Here is a 17,402-nt window from a genome sequence, read left to right on the forward strand (position 1 = left end):
TCCTTCCTTGTTTGACAATTAAGCTATTTAATCCTTTTAGTAACTTTTGCACCTTTTTCAATTTAGTTCTTTTTATTTAATTGACTACCCAAACATTAAAATTTCTTAACAAAACTTTAATACTAACTTAATGACACTCCATAAATATTTCTAAAAATATTTATGGCTTAGCTTATGAATTTGAAGTCTCGATACCTCGTTTTAGACCCAATTTACCTATTAAATTCTTTTTAAATTACAAAATTCACTAATTCAAATTTTTTTCTAAATTCACACTTGACTCATAATTATTAATTTATTAAATTTTTAAACTTACTTGTCGGATTTAGTGATCCCAAATTATTGTTTCCGACACCACTGAAAATTGAGCTGTTACAAATTCCATGTCAACATTAGCTATATAAAATCACAAATATACAATACTATCAAATTCATTTCAAATTGAAATCAATTACAATATCAAACATATTTACAATTTATTGAATTTAGTCTCTAAACCAGAAAAAACAGAACTTTCAATCTAAAGCTTTGGATTGAAATCCAATTTCACATATTTTCATTGGGTACCTTCTACTTGCTATTCCTACCATCATTTAACAATAGTTTTGCATTTTTTTAATTTAATCCCTAATGTACGAAACTAACAACTAAGCTTTACAGTTTAGTCATTTTCTTAATCTAAGCTTAATATCTCACAAATTCATACCAATTTCATCAACTTCTCAACAATGTTAACTTTCTAAAACTTTAAAAATTTCATAAATTAGTACATGGGCTAGTTAAATCAATCTCTCATGATTCAATTTCCATAAATATCAAAGAAAAATGACTAGGGGCTTACTTAAATTAAAGATGAAAAGCTTGAAACCATAACAATGACTTTTTTTCTTCTTTTTTTTTAGCTATGGCCTATTGGGTCCACTAATTTCCTTTATATATGATTAATTAAGCTTTAGTTAATCTTAATTAACTTTTAATTAATCTTTTCTTATAATTTTAACTACAATTAATTAGTTTAATCACAAATCATCATAACAATCCACTATTAGCAATTTTAAAATGGTTAATTTGTCATTTTAATCCTTTGAATAATTTCTATTTAAGTCCCCAAGTCATTGTAATTCACCTGAGCCCTAATTAACCACAATTTAGTCTTTGAGTCATTAAAATGGCTATTTAAATCTATAGCGATTAAACTTTACAATTTAGTCCATGATCCCTAATTAACCACAATTTCAACTAAATTTACCATCCAAATTTTAATTCGCCTATATAAAAACTTTGTAATTATGCTTATTTAATAATTACGTACTCGGTTTATGGAAACGAGGTCCCGAAATCGTAATTTTTGATATCACTAAAAACTGGGTCGTTACAATAACTAATTAAAAACGTTTTTAAATATATGTTAAATATGAATATAGAGCAAATATACTTTGGGGAAAATGAATATCAAAAAGCAAATAGTTAATTAGAATTTCTTATTTCTTCATTTATTACATAGATCATTATATATTTTTCTATATATTCAATAAGAAAATTTGAATAATCTTATTGAATAGGAGAGAAGCTAATCAACTGTTTGTCTTCAGATTTTGACCAAGGTTTAATCAAAACTATCGAATCAAACATCCTGCTTTTCCCATTTTCTATCCCTTCAACCGTTAGAAAGTATTTGATCCCTGAAACTATTTGTTTCTCGGCCCCTACCACTTGAGAAAACTTTATCTGATCCGATGTATCTCCATCATTTTCTTGATTTTTGTTGTGCTCTTCCACCGCGAACCTCCCTAAAGCTTGCATTGCTTTGTCGTTCTCCACATCTTCCACCGGCGTTCTACCTCCCATAATATTCCTGTATCCATTAACCGGTGTGAATACAATTACCAATAGTGTTATTGCCAAGAACGACAACGCCAAATTTTTCAAGTTGTTTTTCACCATTTTGTTTCGTTGTTTCTGTAAATATTTTGCTTAATATAGAGAATATGATAAAATGATTATTGTTTTTGGCTTTATATAGAGAAAAAGAAATAGAAAAGAAGAGCGCAAGTTAAGGTGGTGAAATGTACTGAGAGGACAAACGAGAAGTAAGGCTAATTAATAGTCACTTTCAACTATACCTATTTAGTAGCGTGGGTTGAGTTGTAACAAGAATGAATATTATTATATGTTTATTTTTAACATATTAGATGTATAAAAATTATATAAGGATAAACTATACCTAAGGTTATTAAGCTATTATTAAGTTTTCATTTTGGTTATTGAACTTTAAAAAGTTACAAAATGGTCATTAAATTTTTCAAAAATTTCCTTTTAAGTCAGTAATGGTTACAATATTCTTGTTTGAAATGATGATTTAACATGCCATATTAGCTAACTGTTATAATGTCAAGGGCAATTAATGGATTAGTGACCAAAATGTAACAAATTGATAACGCTAGTGACCATATCATAACCTTTTTGAAATTTGGTAATTAAACTGTAATGAACCGAAAGTTACGGTATCAGAAATTGAGTCTTGAGTACTGTTTCCGTGAAATTAATTCATGAATATTTATTAGAAATATTTATGAATTATAGTTGAATGGTTATTTAGTGTTTAATTAAGTCAAGTAGCTTGAATTTAGTTTAAAGGACTAAATCGCATACGGTATAAAAGTTTAATTATAGATTAAAGATTAGTAAAGGGACTAATCTAGCAATTAGACCCTAAGTGCCATGTCTGTGAATGTATGATATAACATGTGTAATAGTTGGTAAAGATATTAAATGTGTTAAAGTAGTTTTTCTTATAGATTAAGTTGTTTTATTAGAATAATATTATATTATTAATATTATTATATTGAATATAGATTTATGAGTAAGTTAAAAAAAAGAAAGAAAGAAAGAAAGATAGAAAGAGTTACAGAGAGCAAACATGAGAAAGAAAGAAAGAAAGAAAGAAAGAAATAGAAAAGGGAAATTTGAGGATTAAGGCCCTAAAGCTTGATTGGTAAGATGTTTTAGCTTATTTTCTTATAATTTTTATGTTTATGGATGCCTAATTCAAAGTTCTACATGTATGAGGTTAAAATAAAGAAAAATAGAAAATTTTTAGATATTGATTTAGTTGAATAAATTGAGGTTTTATGGGTTAAATTGATAGAAATTGAAGTTAGAAGTGAAAATTGAGTGATTTATTAAAAGAATTCTAAGTTAGGTTTAAATAGGGATTAAGTTGAATAGAGCTCAAAATTTATGTTTTATAATGAATTTTATGAGTTAGAAATTGTTAATGAGTTGATTAAAGAGAATATGAAGCTTAAGTTAAAGAAAAAAGATTAGTAATGGAAAAAAGACGAAATTGGAATTTTTGTAAAAGTTTGATAGAAAGTGAAAATGTGTTTTATGAATTAGTATATTGATGATTTTTAATTGTATGATTGTTAGTAGCAAACGTAGCACGGATACGTCATCAAAGAAGGAAAAGAGAAAGTGAACGAAGATATCGATTAAATTCGATAAATAGTGGTTTGTATTTCTATAAACCGAGCTTAATCGTTATTGCTATATTTGATATTTATATTGTATGAAAATGTGAATGAGGTAAGTATTTTTACCATATTGAAATGAATGTGATTTTGAATACCCTATTAACAATGTCGGGCTAGTAAGATATAGTTGACATGTCATAGGAATTGGAAGTATTGGGATATTCCGACATTGAGTCGATGAGACACTATGTGTCGACTCATCGTTAAAGTTCGGATTTGTTCCGATGAAGTACTTTGTGTACTATAATGTTAAAGTTCGGATTTGTTCGATGAAGCACTATGTGCTTATCCCGGAGTGTGGGTTGGATCCGTGTATCCGTTAGTATTCGAGTTATATTAATAAGGGTAAATAAAGTAAAGATTATTAAAGTACTGATTGATATTGAATAATAGCAATAATGTGTTTGAATTACCATGTTTTAAAGTTGATTAAGCTATTGTTTATAGAAATACCACTGAGAGTATTCTCAGCGTACGGTTTGTTTCAGTGCACAGGCTAGGTACGAAAGTATAAGGACTCAGCATACAAGCCGATCCCTGAACTCAAATTGGTGAAGTTTCTATCTTTTTGGAAAATGGCATTGTACCTAGGATGTCTTTTTGGTCATTTTGAAAGTATCTAAGTTGTTAAGTGATATTTTGGTATGTTTTGTAAATGTTACTAAAACCTTAAGTATGGTATGTTTTGATATGTTGGTGAAGAGTAATAAGAGGAAGTGTTGGTAAATATTGTAGAGAGAAGAAATGAAGATGTTATAAACTTAGTTATCAACATTTTATACTAAAATAGATTTGGACAGTAACAGTAGTCCAACTTTGAAAATATACCAAAAATAGTATAAAGTGAATTAGATGATGAATAAAATATTTAATTGAAGCTTAATGAATCTATTTTTATATGGAAGAAACAAAATAGGTAAAAGAGTTGTATTTTATGAGATATTTATGTTTTGGTGAAACAGGGTTAGAGCAATTTCTAGATTCCTATTTTGACTTTAGAAATTCACCATAAATTGTGTATTAAGAATTAGGACTCAAACTTTATATGTATGGATTCCTTACTGAGTTTATTTTTAATTGAAACAAATGGAATAGTCATTGGATTTCTGTACAGGAAGAAATTTGATTCGTAGTGCACAAGGGTCAGAGTAGCCGAACCCTGAAATAGGGGAGACTTTTTCTAATAAACTGTACTAATTGGCCTGACCAAAAATTCTAGAAAAAAATTAGTAAGTAGATATATGAGTCTAGTTTCAGGGAAAATTTACGGAATTGGATTTCGAGTTTTGTAACTCGAGATATGATTTTTTTAGCGACCGTGATGCAGATGGATAGTTTACTACGAAAACTGTTTAAGTGCTAAGATAAGTTTTGTAATGTCTCCTGCTTGACTCCGGCAACGGTCTTGGGTAGGGGGACGTTACATAAACCATTAATAAGTGCCTAAATATATAATTTACCATTAAAACATGTGCCCAAGAGGCCAATACCTAAATATTTCATCTTCAAAAGATCATAAACAATAGTCATTCTAATCATGGGGTTGATTTGCCACAATTTGCTGTGGAAACTTAAGCTTTTTTCAACACTTAATGAACTTGTATTCAAGTTATTTTATACCTTTCTAGTTCGTTTTTGGACTTATTTAGTTTTGCATTTAAGTTTAACAAAATGAAGTTTTAGTGTTGTTTTATGACCTGTTAGGCCAATACGAGCCTAAAGAGGATAGGCCAATCTGAGCCTAAAGAGGAACTAACGTATTGATTAAGCATACGGGACGATATTTTACGCCGATAAGTCAGTGGATTGCCTCTGATGTAGCAATAACAAAGCTAGCCTCAATACTTAAAAGAATTTCAAGCACAACTTCAAAAGATGAGCTAAGGCAATCGATGTTGCGACATCCACAAGCCACTATCGTGACATTCAGCTTCGAGCCAAAGGGGGGAACATACGACCTTCAATGTCACAACACCAGCTATAGGGTGTCACGACATAGATTCGACGAGGCCCATTTGACAACCAAAAGTGTTTTTCATCCGCACAATCATAATTAACATGTTTGGCAGCTTGTAATTGACCTAATATGGTTATCTAACTCAAACACTATAAATGTTACTCTCAAAACTTAATTGGGGAGCTCAGTTCATGATTCAAACTTTATTTTTCTATTCTTAATTATGGTTTAGTCTAGATTTCAATTTCTTTTTCAGTTGTAAATGTTTCTTTCAATTACAATATCAATTTATTTTATTTTATTTTCTATTTCGTTTTGTAATCATTTTTTCGTCAATAATCAACACATCAATTAAGAATTTCAAAATTCAGGTGCAATTCAAGATTTTCGGATTCGGAGCATCTATTCTCTATTCTCTTTATTTTTACTTCTTGTTGAATGTTTAATAAATTGATAGGAAATTTTTCATCTAGAATGACTCGAAACTAAACCCTAGGAAGGTTGACAGTCTGAAGTGGGATTGATTAGCTTGGGTTAAGGGTCTCACAGCTAGTTAGCTGGAGTAGATTAAGTGGAATAAACCTTATAATTGATGACTCTAGGAAGACACTTGAATAGATGAGACCGAAATGATAGTCTGCTTGGAATAAACTTATTCTAACTCGGTTTAGTTTATCAGGTTGAAAGATAAGTAAACTAAGTCGATCGGTTAATCTCATTATAGGCCGAAAGGTATTAATTAGGTTAATTGTTAGCTAATTAGTTAAAAAAAACCCTAAACTTAAGTTAATCATGAACACGTAAGTGATTCACCCTTCTGCTTGCTTTTAATTGATTTTGATTGAGATATTTTTCTGTTATTTTATTCTGTCGTACTATGGTTTTAGCGTGAATATATTTAGACCTATTTAGTGTGTTAATTTGTAATTTCAATTCAGTTTAAGCAAACCTTCTTTAGGTACGATCCTCAGTATACTTTCAGGATTTTGCTATAATAAACTATATTACAATTTGACTTGTACACTTGTAGACACCGCCTATAATTTCTAATCTAATTTTAGTTTTCTAAGCATGTTAGGGCATGGTCAGAGGTCTTGTTGATTCATATTGTGTTAGTGTACTTTATTTTGTTATAATCTAAATTCTGAGACATTCGATTGATATATTCATATTATTTTCATGTTGTATCATATTTTATATTATATTTTAATTATTTTTCAAGTTAAATTCATGCATGTCTAATATTATCAAGTTTAGAATTTCCACATGAAAATGAAAGCAATTGGAATGGGTATCATCTTGAGTTTATTGTAGTGTTGTTTGGTTGTCAAGAAACATGATAGAAAATGGATATATTAATATATAATTAAGTAAATATGATCTTCAAATATTTAAAAAAAAAAAAACTTTTAAACATCGAATGCAGTTGTGCTCATTGTATACCCAAATCTAACATTTTTATAATTCCCTATATATAAAGAGATTTTGAAGTTTCGTCTAATGATAATTAGAGCTTAATTTTTCCCTACATCAAATAAAAATTGCATCAAACAATTCGTTTTGAAATCGCAATCTGTATTTGATGCATATCGAGGTATGAGAATTGAGATGTAATCCTTTAAACACCCCAATGCATGGAAAACCTTCCAAACAAATCTAGCATACCCATATCGGACCTATGTCCGACCATACCTTGATAGCTTTGTGGCTGATTTTGGCCAAATCCCATTTGAACAATGCTATGTAGATCACCATTGTGCATAGGCACCCCTTGCTGGTGTTCATATCCAAAACCGAATACAGATGCAGAAGAATCGATCGAAAACATGGTACTCGGCAAAGATCCGCAACATCGAAACATCTGCAACGCACAACGGATTCAAGATCTTCACTCGAAAGTTCGGATGAGATACCGTAAACAATGTACAATGGAGATTAACATTAACTTACATCCATTGATACAATAGATTCCATGTTAATATCCATTCTTGGATTCAAAGTAGCCAACTTCATAGATAGAAACTGCAGAACATATATAGGTCGAGTATGCTAGAACTAAGTAAACCAAAACCGAAAACCAACATCGGAGACGGTCCGAATTTCCGGTTTACCTCGACTTGACACTGCAACGACTGCACGTAGTTAATAATTTCATCAAGCATAAGTGCTTTACCAGTCACCTGAAACAAATTTTGATCTTAATTTATTAACCTGTGTTGAACGCCAATTCGGACATAATATCGAACACATATGTTACCTTGTTGCAGCCTGGAACAAGATCCTGTAAAAGTTTCATCCTTTCACTTATTTTCTCTCTTCGAACCTGGAAAAATACACGAAAAATTGGCAAAAGAAACACAAAAATGGCAATTTAGATTTTGTTGTTTTAAGGTTTTAATTTCATACTCTTTCAGCAAGGCTCTGACCATCAGTAGCTTGACCCCTTCTTGCCCTCACATGGACATATTCCATTGGTGCCATTGCTGCTTTTGATTTCACCTTATTATGCTTTTCACCATTGCCATGGTGTTCTTTACCAGCTCTATCTTTCTTGCTTCTTTTTGCACCAGCAACAATCTGGAATTTTGTGGCTATATAAGAAATTGAAAATTTTAAACAATTCCCAGTAATTTGCAGTGACTGAATTTACATTACCTTTCTATCAGCAGCTGCCATTGATGGGGTTTCCTCTGCTTTTCCACTCGGAATTGATTTCCTTTTCCGGGAATTGACATTGTTTTGGCGTGGGATATTTTCAGAAACTAATAAAGATTCTCGCTTGGAATCTGGAATATTAGCTTGAAATTCATTCCTATTAAATCCAAGTTCACCATTGAAGCTGGAAAATCTAGGAGCTCTTTCAGAAAATCCAGGGTCAGATGAAAATGGAAGATTGAGCTTTGGGATTATATTCAATGGAGTGTTAGCATTGTTGGATTTGATCAAAGGCTGTGATGAAGTATAACTACTATAGTTATAATCGTTTCCTAATCTTCCAATCAATTTTCTGATCACCATATTGTGTTCATAACCAGGTAGAACAGTTTCAGCATTTGATATTGCTGAAGAAGACGACACCATGGAACTCAATGAGGAGTCAAAGGAACCACTTTGAACCATTGAATTATCCCAATTTGGATTGAAAAAACAATTCCCCACTTTTTCTGATGCGGAATTCAGTTCATGTCTTTGCATTTCAATCCCGAAAGGATACGAATTCCACTTTTGTTCTCCTGTTCGAAGTCCCTCAGCCATTAAAAAACGAAAAGAAGAATGTAGAAAAAATAAGAAAGTTTCTTTCCTATCAAGAAACAAAACCCAGAATTTTTTTTTTCTGGAAAAAGCAAAAGGTTTTGCTTTGTAGTAGAATTGAGTGGAAAGAATGTGATGGAGCTTAGAAATGCAAAAGGAAAAAGGGAACAATGAAAGAAATTTAAAAGAGAAATGAGATGGTAGAGTGAACTGAAGAACAAGCAATGATAGACAAATGTCTCTTTCATCTTAATTTATATTACAACGGGAATAAGCAAATGTAAATAATATAAAATTAGATAAATATGTAAAATTAATTTTACACTCAACACATGGAGAGAGAGGAGATTTATTTATACTATTATAAAATTAAATTTTTTTAACATTAATGTTTTAGTAATAATATGTATTGTATTTATCAATATAATTATACTCATTATATATATATATATATATTAGATGATAAAGAAAACTCAAACTGACGTATTTCATTTCAATTTAATCTAATATAATTAAGGTTTTTTAAAAGAAATCAGATTTGAAATAGGTTTTGTTCTTCAATTAATAAGAGTCAAATTTAGAAAAAAACATCCATCTCACCTTGTGTCGAATAATTATCTGTGAAAAATAAAATAGAATAAAATAAATAAAAATAAAGAACACATAAATTTTACGTGAAACCCTTTCGGAAAAAACCACAGGCGAGGAGAAGAAAATTCACTATGTCGAAAAATTTTTACTCAAATACAAGAGGAATAGACTATGTCTATTTATAAGCTTGCAAAGCCATATTCTAGTAGGATTGAAACACCTTATCCTAATCAATATAAAATAGATGGAGTTTAATAAGGTTTAAAACCTTATTCTAAAATAAAATAAAAGAAGTCTAGTTCTATATGGATTTTACTTTTATTTTATTTTCCATCGTATTTTATTTAAATAAGAATTTGGGTCACTTAATTCTAACAATCTCCACCTTGACACAAATTCTCAATGAACAAGTTCTTCATCGCGAACTTTCAATAAACAAGTTCTTCACCTCTTCCAAAAACCCTTAAGGGTTTAACTTCAACAATGAACACCAACCAAGTCTAAGCAATGCTCAAACTTGGTTATAGGAAGTGACTTAGTCATCATATCTGCAGGATTTTCATGAGTGCTAATTTTGCTCACAACAATATCACCACGAGCAATAATATCACGAACAAAATGATACCGAATATCAATGTGTTTTGTTCTCTCATGAAACATTTGATCTTTTGTAAGAAAGATGGCACTCATCGTCACAAAATCTGTGCTGATTTGAAGGTCTTCATTGAGTTCACTAAATAGTCCTTCAACCAAATAGCTTCTTTACAAGCCTCAATAATCGCCATGTACTCGGCTTGGTGGTAGACAAAGCGATCGTAGTTTGCAAAGTGGCTTTCCAACTAATTGCACAACCTCCGATTGTAAAGACGTAACTCGTGAGAGATCTTCTTCTATCAAGGTCTCCAAGAAAATCAGCATCAACATACCCTATAACTCCATCTTTAGTTCTTCCAAACGTAAGCAAACATTAGTAGTGCCTCGTAAGTATCTTAAAATCCATTTGAATCGCTTTCCGGTGTTCTTTACCAGATTCGCCATGTATCTCGCTAATCTGCACCGATCGCATATGATAAATCGGGCGTGAACAAACCATAGCATACATGAGAGATCCTCTGCACTAGAGTATGGAACATGTGACATGTACTCAATCTCATTATCGATTGAGGAGATAAGGCCGATGAAAGTCCGAAATGGGTGCTAAAGGAGTACTAACGAGCTTAGCACTCTGCATATTGAACACCGCAAAGAACTTTCTCAATGTACCCTTCCGACTTAGGTACAATTTACTTGCTTTTCTATCTCGAGAATCTCCATACCAAGTATCTTCTTTGTTGGTCCTAAATCTTTCATCTCAAATTCTTCACTTAGTTGGGCTTTAACCTTTCTTATCTCTCTTTTATCTTTTCTTTGCTATCAACATGTCATCAACATAAAGAAGTAGATACACAAAAGAACCATCACTGTTTTTCTTAAAGTAGACACAACTGTCAAAACTACTTCTTTTGAAATCATGAGAAGTCATAAAGGAATCAAACCTCTTGTACCACTGTCTTGGTGATTGTTTCAAACCGTAAAGGGACTTTTTCAGCAAGCAAACATAGTCCTCTTTTTCTGAGACTATAAAACCCTCTGGTTGTTGCATGTAAATATCTTCCTCAAGTTCTCCATGCAAAATGCGCTTTTACATCTAACCGCTCAAGCTCCAAATCATGCATGGCCACAATACCAAGCAAAGCTCGAATCGAACTATGCTTAACAACCGGAGAGAACACATCTGTGAAGTCCACTCGGAATTTGATCAGTAACCCTTTGCAACAAGCCTTGCTTTATATCCGGGTTCTTCAACTCCTGGAGTCCCTTCTTTCTTTTAAACACCCATTTACAACGAATGCCTTTTTACCTTTAGGAAGTTTTACAAGATCCCATGTTACTTTTTGTGGAGTGATTCCATCTCCTCTTGCATAGCAAACATCCACTTTTCTAAGTCTTCACAACTAATCGCCTCGAATAATTAAATGGCTCTTGATTCGCATCTATATCTTCACCACATTTAAAGCATAAGCAACTAGATCAACCTCGGCATACTTCTTTGGAGGTTTAATTTCTCTTCTTGTCCTGTTTTTGGCGATAGAGTATTGCGGTGAAGAAGCAACTCTATTCTCAATTTTGTACTTGGCTTGAGGAGTTGATTACGTATTAATCTGATGCTCCACCGCTTTTGGTTTTCTTTATTGGAAGAGTCTTTAAGAGATAAGTTAGGTAGCATAGCGGTTTCATCAAAAACAACATCTCGCTAATCACAACTTTTCTATTTTCAGGACACCATAACTTATAGCCTTTTACACCACTTTATGACCAAGAAAACGATTTAATGGATCTTGGTTCCAATTTTCCATTATCAACATGAGCATACGCAGGACACCCAAAAATCTTTAAATCAGAATAATTAGCAGGATTACCAGACCATACCTCTTGTGGCGTCTTTTTCTCAATGGCAACGGATGGAGATCGGTTGATCAAAAACATGCAGTAGAGGCTGCTTCGGCCCAAAATGACTTCGGTAAGTTGGCATTTGACAACATATATCGAACCTTCTCCATGATCGTTCGTTCATTCGCTTCGCAACGCCGTTTTTTGTGGAGTATGATGAATCGTCAAGTGTCTCATGATCCTTCGACTTGCACAATCTATTAAACTCATCGAGCAGAACTCTAAGCCATTGTGCATGACGGAGGTATTTTATCTGCTTTTCCGTCTGCTTTTCAATCATAATTTTCCAAGACTTAAATGTGGAAAACACATCGCTTTTCGCTTGGGAAGAACGCCCAAACTTTTCGGAAAAATCATCAATAAAGGTTAGCATATAATTAGCTCCACCTCTCGAAGGCACTCGGGCTACCCCACAGATCGAATGGATATACTCCAACGTTTCCTTCGTGTTATGGATTCCTCTAGTGAATCGAACTCTCTTTTGCTTCCCAAAACACAAGGTGCTCACAGAAATTCGGTTTGCAAGTTCCTTGCCCATTAAGAAGTCCTCTTTGCTTAATTCGCCATGCCATTCTCACTCATATGCCCTAGGCGCATATGCCAAAGTTTAGTAATATCATCATCGACAAGGAAGAGGAAGCGGCAATTGCATCACCGATAACATAGAACCTCAGAAAACATATAACTTGGCAATCTTTCTTTGCCCTTTCATCACAACAAGGACCCTTTGGAAATCTTTAAAACCCCACTTTCACCGTGTATCTGCCCTTTTGAATCAAGAGTACTCAACGAAATTAAATTTCTTTTCAATTCGGAACATGCCGCACGTCACTAAGTGTTCGACAACTCCATCAAACATCTTAACTTTAATTGTTCCAACACCGCGATTTTACATGAAGCATTATTTCCCATCAAAACAACACCTTCAGATCTTCGTTTCATAAGTTGTAAACCAATCCCGATTGGGACTCATGTGGAAGGTGCACTGAATCAAGTATCCACCTCGCTTACTTTAGAATCATTGATGAAGCAACTAGAAGTTCACCATCGTTGTAGTCTTCTACAACATCGCTTCACCGAATTTTCCGTTTGTTTCCCTTTTGATTCGCACCTCCCTTTTAATCTTATTTTGTAGCTTATAGCACTCAGATTTAATGTGCCCTTTCTTCTTGCAGAAGTTGCAAGTTTTACCTCTGTTTGAAGATTTCGATCTACCCTTAGATTTACCACGAGGATTCCGTTCCTGTGTTCTACCACGATCATCATCAACATTCCGGTCTTGTCTCCCACGAACAATGAGACCCTCTCCCTGAGAGTTGGGTTTAACCACAAGATGCTTCATCTTATCATACGAGGTTAAAGAATCATAAACCTCATCAACTGTGAGAATCGTGTCTCTAAAGGTTGAATAAGACGGGGGCAACGAACAAAGTAGAATCAACCCTAGATCTTCCTTATCATACTGAACCTCCATGGCCTCCAAGTTTGAGAGAATTTCTTTAAACACTGTTAAGTGTTCGTGTACAGACGCACCTTCCTCCAAACGATGAGCATAAAGACGCTGCTTCATATGCAACTTGCTTGTTAGAGTTTTCGACATACATATTTCTAGCCTCTTCCATAATGCAGCGGCAGTTTTCTCTTTCATCACATCCTGCAAAATTTCGTTGGACAAATGCGATGTAATTGTGTTAATGCCTTCGATCCTTACGCTTCTTCTCTTCATCTCATTAATGTCGAAGGCATCTTATCTATCCTAGCAGGGCATCCTCTAGATCCATTTGTGCAAGAACGCTTGCATCTTAATTTGCCACAACGCAAATCGGTGTTGCGATCCAACAATGAATTTCATACTTCAAAGACGCCATTACCGTGATCGAGATGAATAACCCTAAGCTCGATACCAATTTGTGAAAAATAAAATAGAATAAAATAAATAAAAATAAAGAACACATAAATTTTACGTGAAACCCTTTCGGAAAAAACCACGGCAGAGGAGAAGAAAATTCACTATGTCGAAAAATTTTTACTCAAATACAAGAGGAATAGACTATGTCTATTTATAGGCTTACAAAGCCATATTCTAGTAGGATTGAAACACCTTATCCTAATCAATATAAAATAGATGGAGTTTAATAAGGTTTAAAACCTTATTCTAAAATAAAATAAAAGAAGTCTAGTTCTATATGGATTTTACTTTTATTTTATTTTCCATCGTATTTTATTTAAATAAGAATTTGGGTCACTTAATTCTAACATTATCAAAATCCCTTTATATTTTAATTTAAAATATATAATAAAATTGACTTTAATATAATTATATTTAAAAAAATTAATAATATCATTAAAAACATTATTTATATTAATAAATATATATATAAACTATGACATATCAAGTGAGAAAAAGTCTTGAATATTTTTTTTATGAAATTCGAAGCTAATAAATTAATATTTAAGGAAATACGGAAGGGGAATGGGGCAGGCAAAACCCCACTGCTCCGACCCGTTGTCATCTCTCTCTAGGCGTGGGCAAGTTGAGTTGGGAAATCGTATCTCACCCTTCAAATTGGAAACTCATAATAGCTTAGCCCCCACTCTAGAATTTATTTATTTATTTTAATTTGTGTATTTTGTGACTCAAATTTAAACCCACTAACTGTTACTTTTTTATAATTTAATAGCTTAATTATAGGTCAAATCAAGAGAGTTCAGTCAACAATTAAGTACTTTTTTTATTTATAATTAATTCCTAACATTCATGAACCTTTTAATTTTTGGACACAAAGAAATTTTTCAAGAAAAAGAAAATATGAATTGCACAATATCAGGTAATGTGATTGTACTTATTGTAAAAATATTAATATTAATATTATTATTATTATAATGAATTCAAAAGGTTAACTTCTTATTGATTAAATCTTATTTTAATTGACAACAGATATTATTACTGGTTCGAAAAATGTAAGTTTAAGTGTGTTGAGACGCATTATTTTCTTATTTAAAGATTTATAAAATGTTATAAATAATGTTAGATATTATATCAATAAAAGCGAATATGATAAAATTTACATAAAATTAATGTTAAAAATTAATTTATTTTAGATATCAAATATTCAAAGAATATAGACGCAAATATATATATACATTGAACGATCAAGTTGTAGGTTTAAATTTAAGTTAGATTGACATTTGGAAAGAATTTGTCTAATTCAAAAATAGATTTAGACATGAAATTTTATTTTTAATTTAATTTAATTCCACCCACCAATAAAAGTGATTAATTTAAATCATAGATATTTCATAAAAGGAAAATAATAATTGTTTATAAGTCATATTTAGTAACAAATTATCAAATGCCTTGCAATATGGTATTATGTATAATTGTTTATGTTTTTCTTGCGTTAAAATATAATTTAAATGCTAATGCAGTTGGGTGAATAGTCTCATTATAACTTTACCATTGTATATTCACATGAATATTTGTGTGTGTATATGGTTTAGATTATTTGTCCAGGTTTGAAGGTTCGTCTGAATTTTGAGAGGGTTTAGGTAAAAATTTTAGATTCAGAAAATGAGTTTAGGCAAAAAAATTAAGTTCGTTTAAAACATGAGTCGGGTTCGGGCTTGAACATTTAAGGCCTGAACCTAACCTGACCATTTGACTGTATAATACTTTTATATTATATTATTTTTTATATATTACGTAATTTAGAATACATTAAAAACTAAATCTATACTAAATATATAATATTACTCTATTGTAAACATTAAAATAATGTTAAGATGGCTATATAAAAAATTTAATAAATAAAAATTATATAAAATTACTAAATATAAAAATAATATAATATAAATATTTTTAAAAAATTAAAAATAATATAAACAGGCCTAAAATAAATTTGGGTTAATCTTTTATAAATATGAACAAATTTAAACAAAATTTTAAACCACATCAAATTTAACAAAACATAAAATATATTAAATTATATTTAGACCTAACCTCAACCCAGGCCAGCGCCCCCACAAGCACCCTTCTATATATATTAAAGAAAAGCCCCACGTCCTAAAGAAACAATGAACTTGGTTATACTCTATCACCGTCATTATAACTTCAATTCAGAATATATAGTTACTATTTACACTACCCCTATATATATTAAGAGTAAAAAAAAAGAAGAAGATGGATATGAATGTATATAGTTTGGGTTTCCTCCAAAGAGTAATTTGTTATCAATATAATATATTATTTAATTTTAAATTATTCATCAAATTATAATTTTATTTTTACACATAATCTAGATCATTCTCTTCTTATTAAGATATTTTCCTTAAAATTTAATTACAAACTAGAAAAAAAAGATTTGCATTAACCCTATGAACAAATTAAGTAGATAAAATAATGAACAAGTTTTCCTTAAATAGGTATGTATTTACTTGTCCAAACTAAAATCAATGTGAACCTTCAATCCTTTTAAATTCAACACAATTAGGTATACGATATAATGAAATTTTTTTACGAATAATCCTCTGAGGCAAATGAGTCTCTAGATTACTCCATCACATTGAATTTCTTTAAAGATTATTTTTTTTTATATTTTAAATTTAATAAAGTTTTTGGATTAGAAAATGTGAACACGTTAAGCATAGTATTATGATGATCAATTTCTGGGTTCAATGTTCACCGACTTTCACCAATGATTATTGCTATAAATAATACAATTTAACTGTGGGGGATTCCTCTTTATTTGGCTTTTTAATCACTTTTCTTAACTCGCTGCCGACTTTGGTATTGGAATGCTAAAACCCTTTTAACTACTTTTCTTTTCTTGTTTAATTCTTTATTTTTCATTTTTAAATAAAAAAAATTTATATTTAATGTATTAATAATATATAATAAACTTATAAATAGACTCATATTGATTAATTGATATTATTAGATTTATGAACTTTATGATTCATCATGTGAAAAATGTAAAATAAAATATACATAATAACAATAATACATGTATATGTTATATACCTTTTAATTTTGTTAATTTGATTCTTATTTTTTTGGTAAGTCTACAACAATTATTTCTCTATAATAACTTCTTATTATAAGTGTATAACAATCATCTCTTTATAATAAATATCTTAACACAAATAAAACTGTTATTAAAAAATATTATTAGAATGTTCACTTTTTAAAACTAACTTTTCTTTTTCTTAATTCGAAATTTTGAATATATAAAAATATAAAACGGCATATGTTTGTTTACGAGTCTCAGCTCATTTGGAAATTACGTGGAGGAGTGACTCGTTTCATTTGGAAACTATATAATTCATAATTTTATATGTATTAATAATGCTCAACCGGGTTATAAGTAGAGATGACAAAAAAGAAAACCCAAATCCAACATACGACCCAATCCATTAGAATCGGATTTTTTTTTTTTTTTGAAAAATCGAGTTCAAGTTGAATCAAGATTGAATTTGAGTAAATCTACCGTGCCCAGCCCTAAGATATTTAAAGGGCCCTTGACGGATCTTAAGTCACAAACATATATATTTAAAGTTTTAAAAAAAAAAAAAAAAGC

At 31.0% G+C, this 17,402-nt stretch overlaps 1 protein-coding gene across 1 annotated transcript; it reads right to left on the bottom strand.

Moving 5' to 3' along the window:
* Positions 1–1,551: 1,551 nt before the first annotated feature.
* LOC108456490 (transcription factor bHLH77-like) lies at positions 1,552–8,748 on the bottom strand. Its single transcript, XM_053018655.1, has 7 exons — positions 8,149–8,748; positions 7,900–8,070; positions 7,751–7,816; positions 7,605–7,673; positions 7,444–7,515; positions 7,137–7,354; positions 1,552–1,855 (listed from the first exon to the last, which is right to left on the bottom strand). Exons 1-7 carry the CDS (start codon positions 8,746–8,748, stop codon positions 1,552–1,554), a joined length of 1,500 nt encoding a protein of 499 aa, XP_052874615.1.
* Between the last annotated feature and the right edge of the window lie 8,654 nt (positions 8,749–17,402).

This window comes from Gossypium arboreum, chromosome 9 (assembly GCF_025698485.1).
Source record: "Gossypium arboreum isolate Shixiya-1 chromosome 9, ASM2569848v2, whole genome shotgun sequence".
NCBI lineage: Eukaryota > Viridiplantae > Streptophyta > Magnoliopsida > Malvales > Malvaceae > Gossypium > Gossypium arboreum.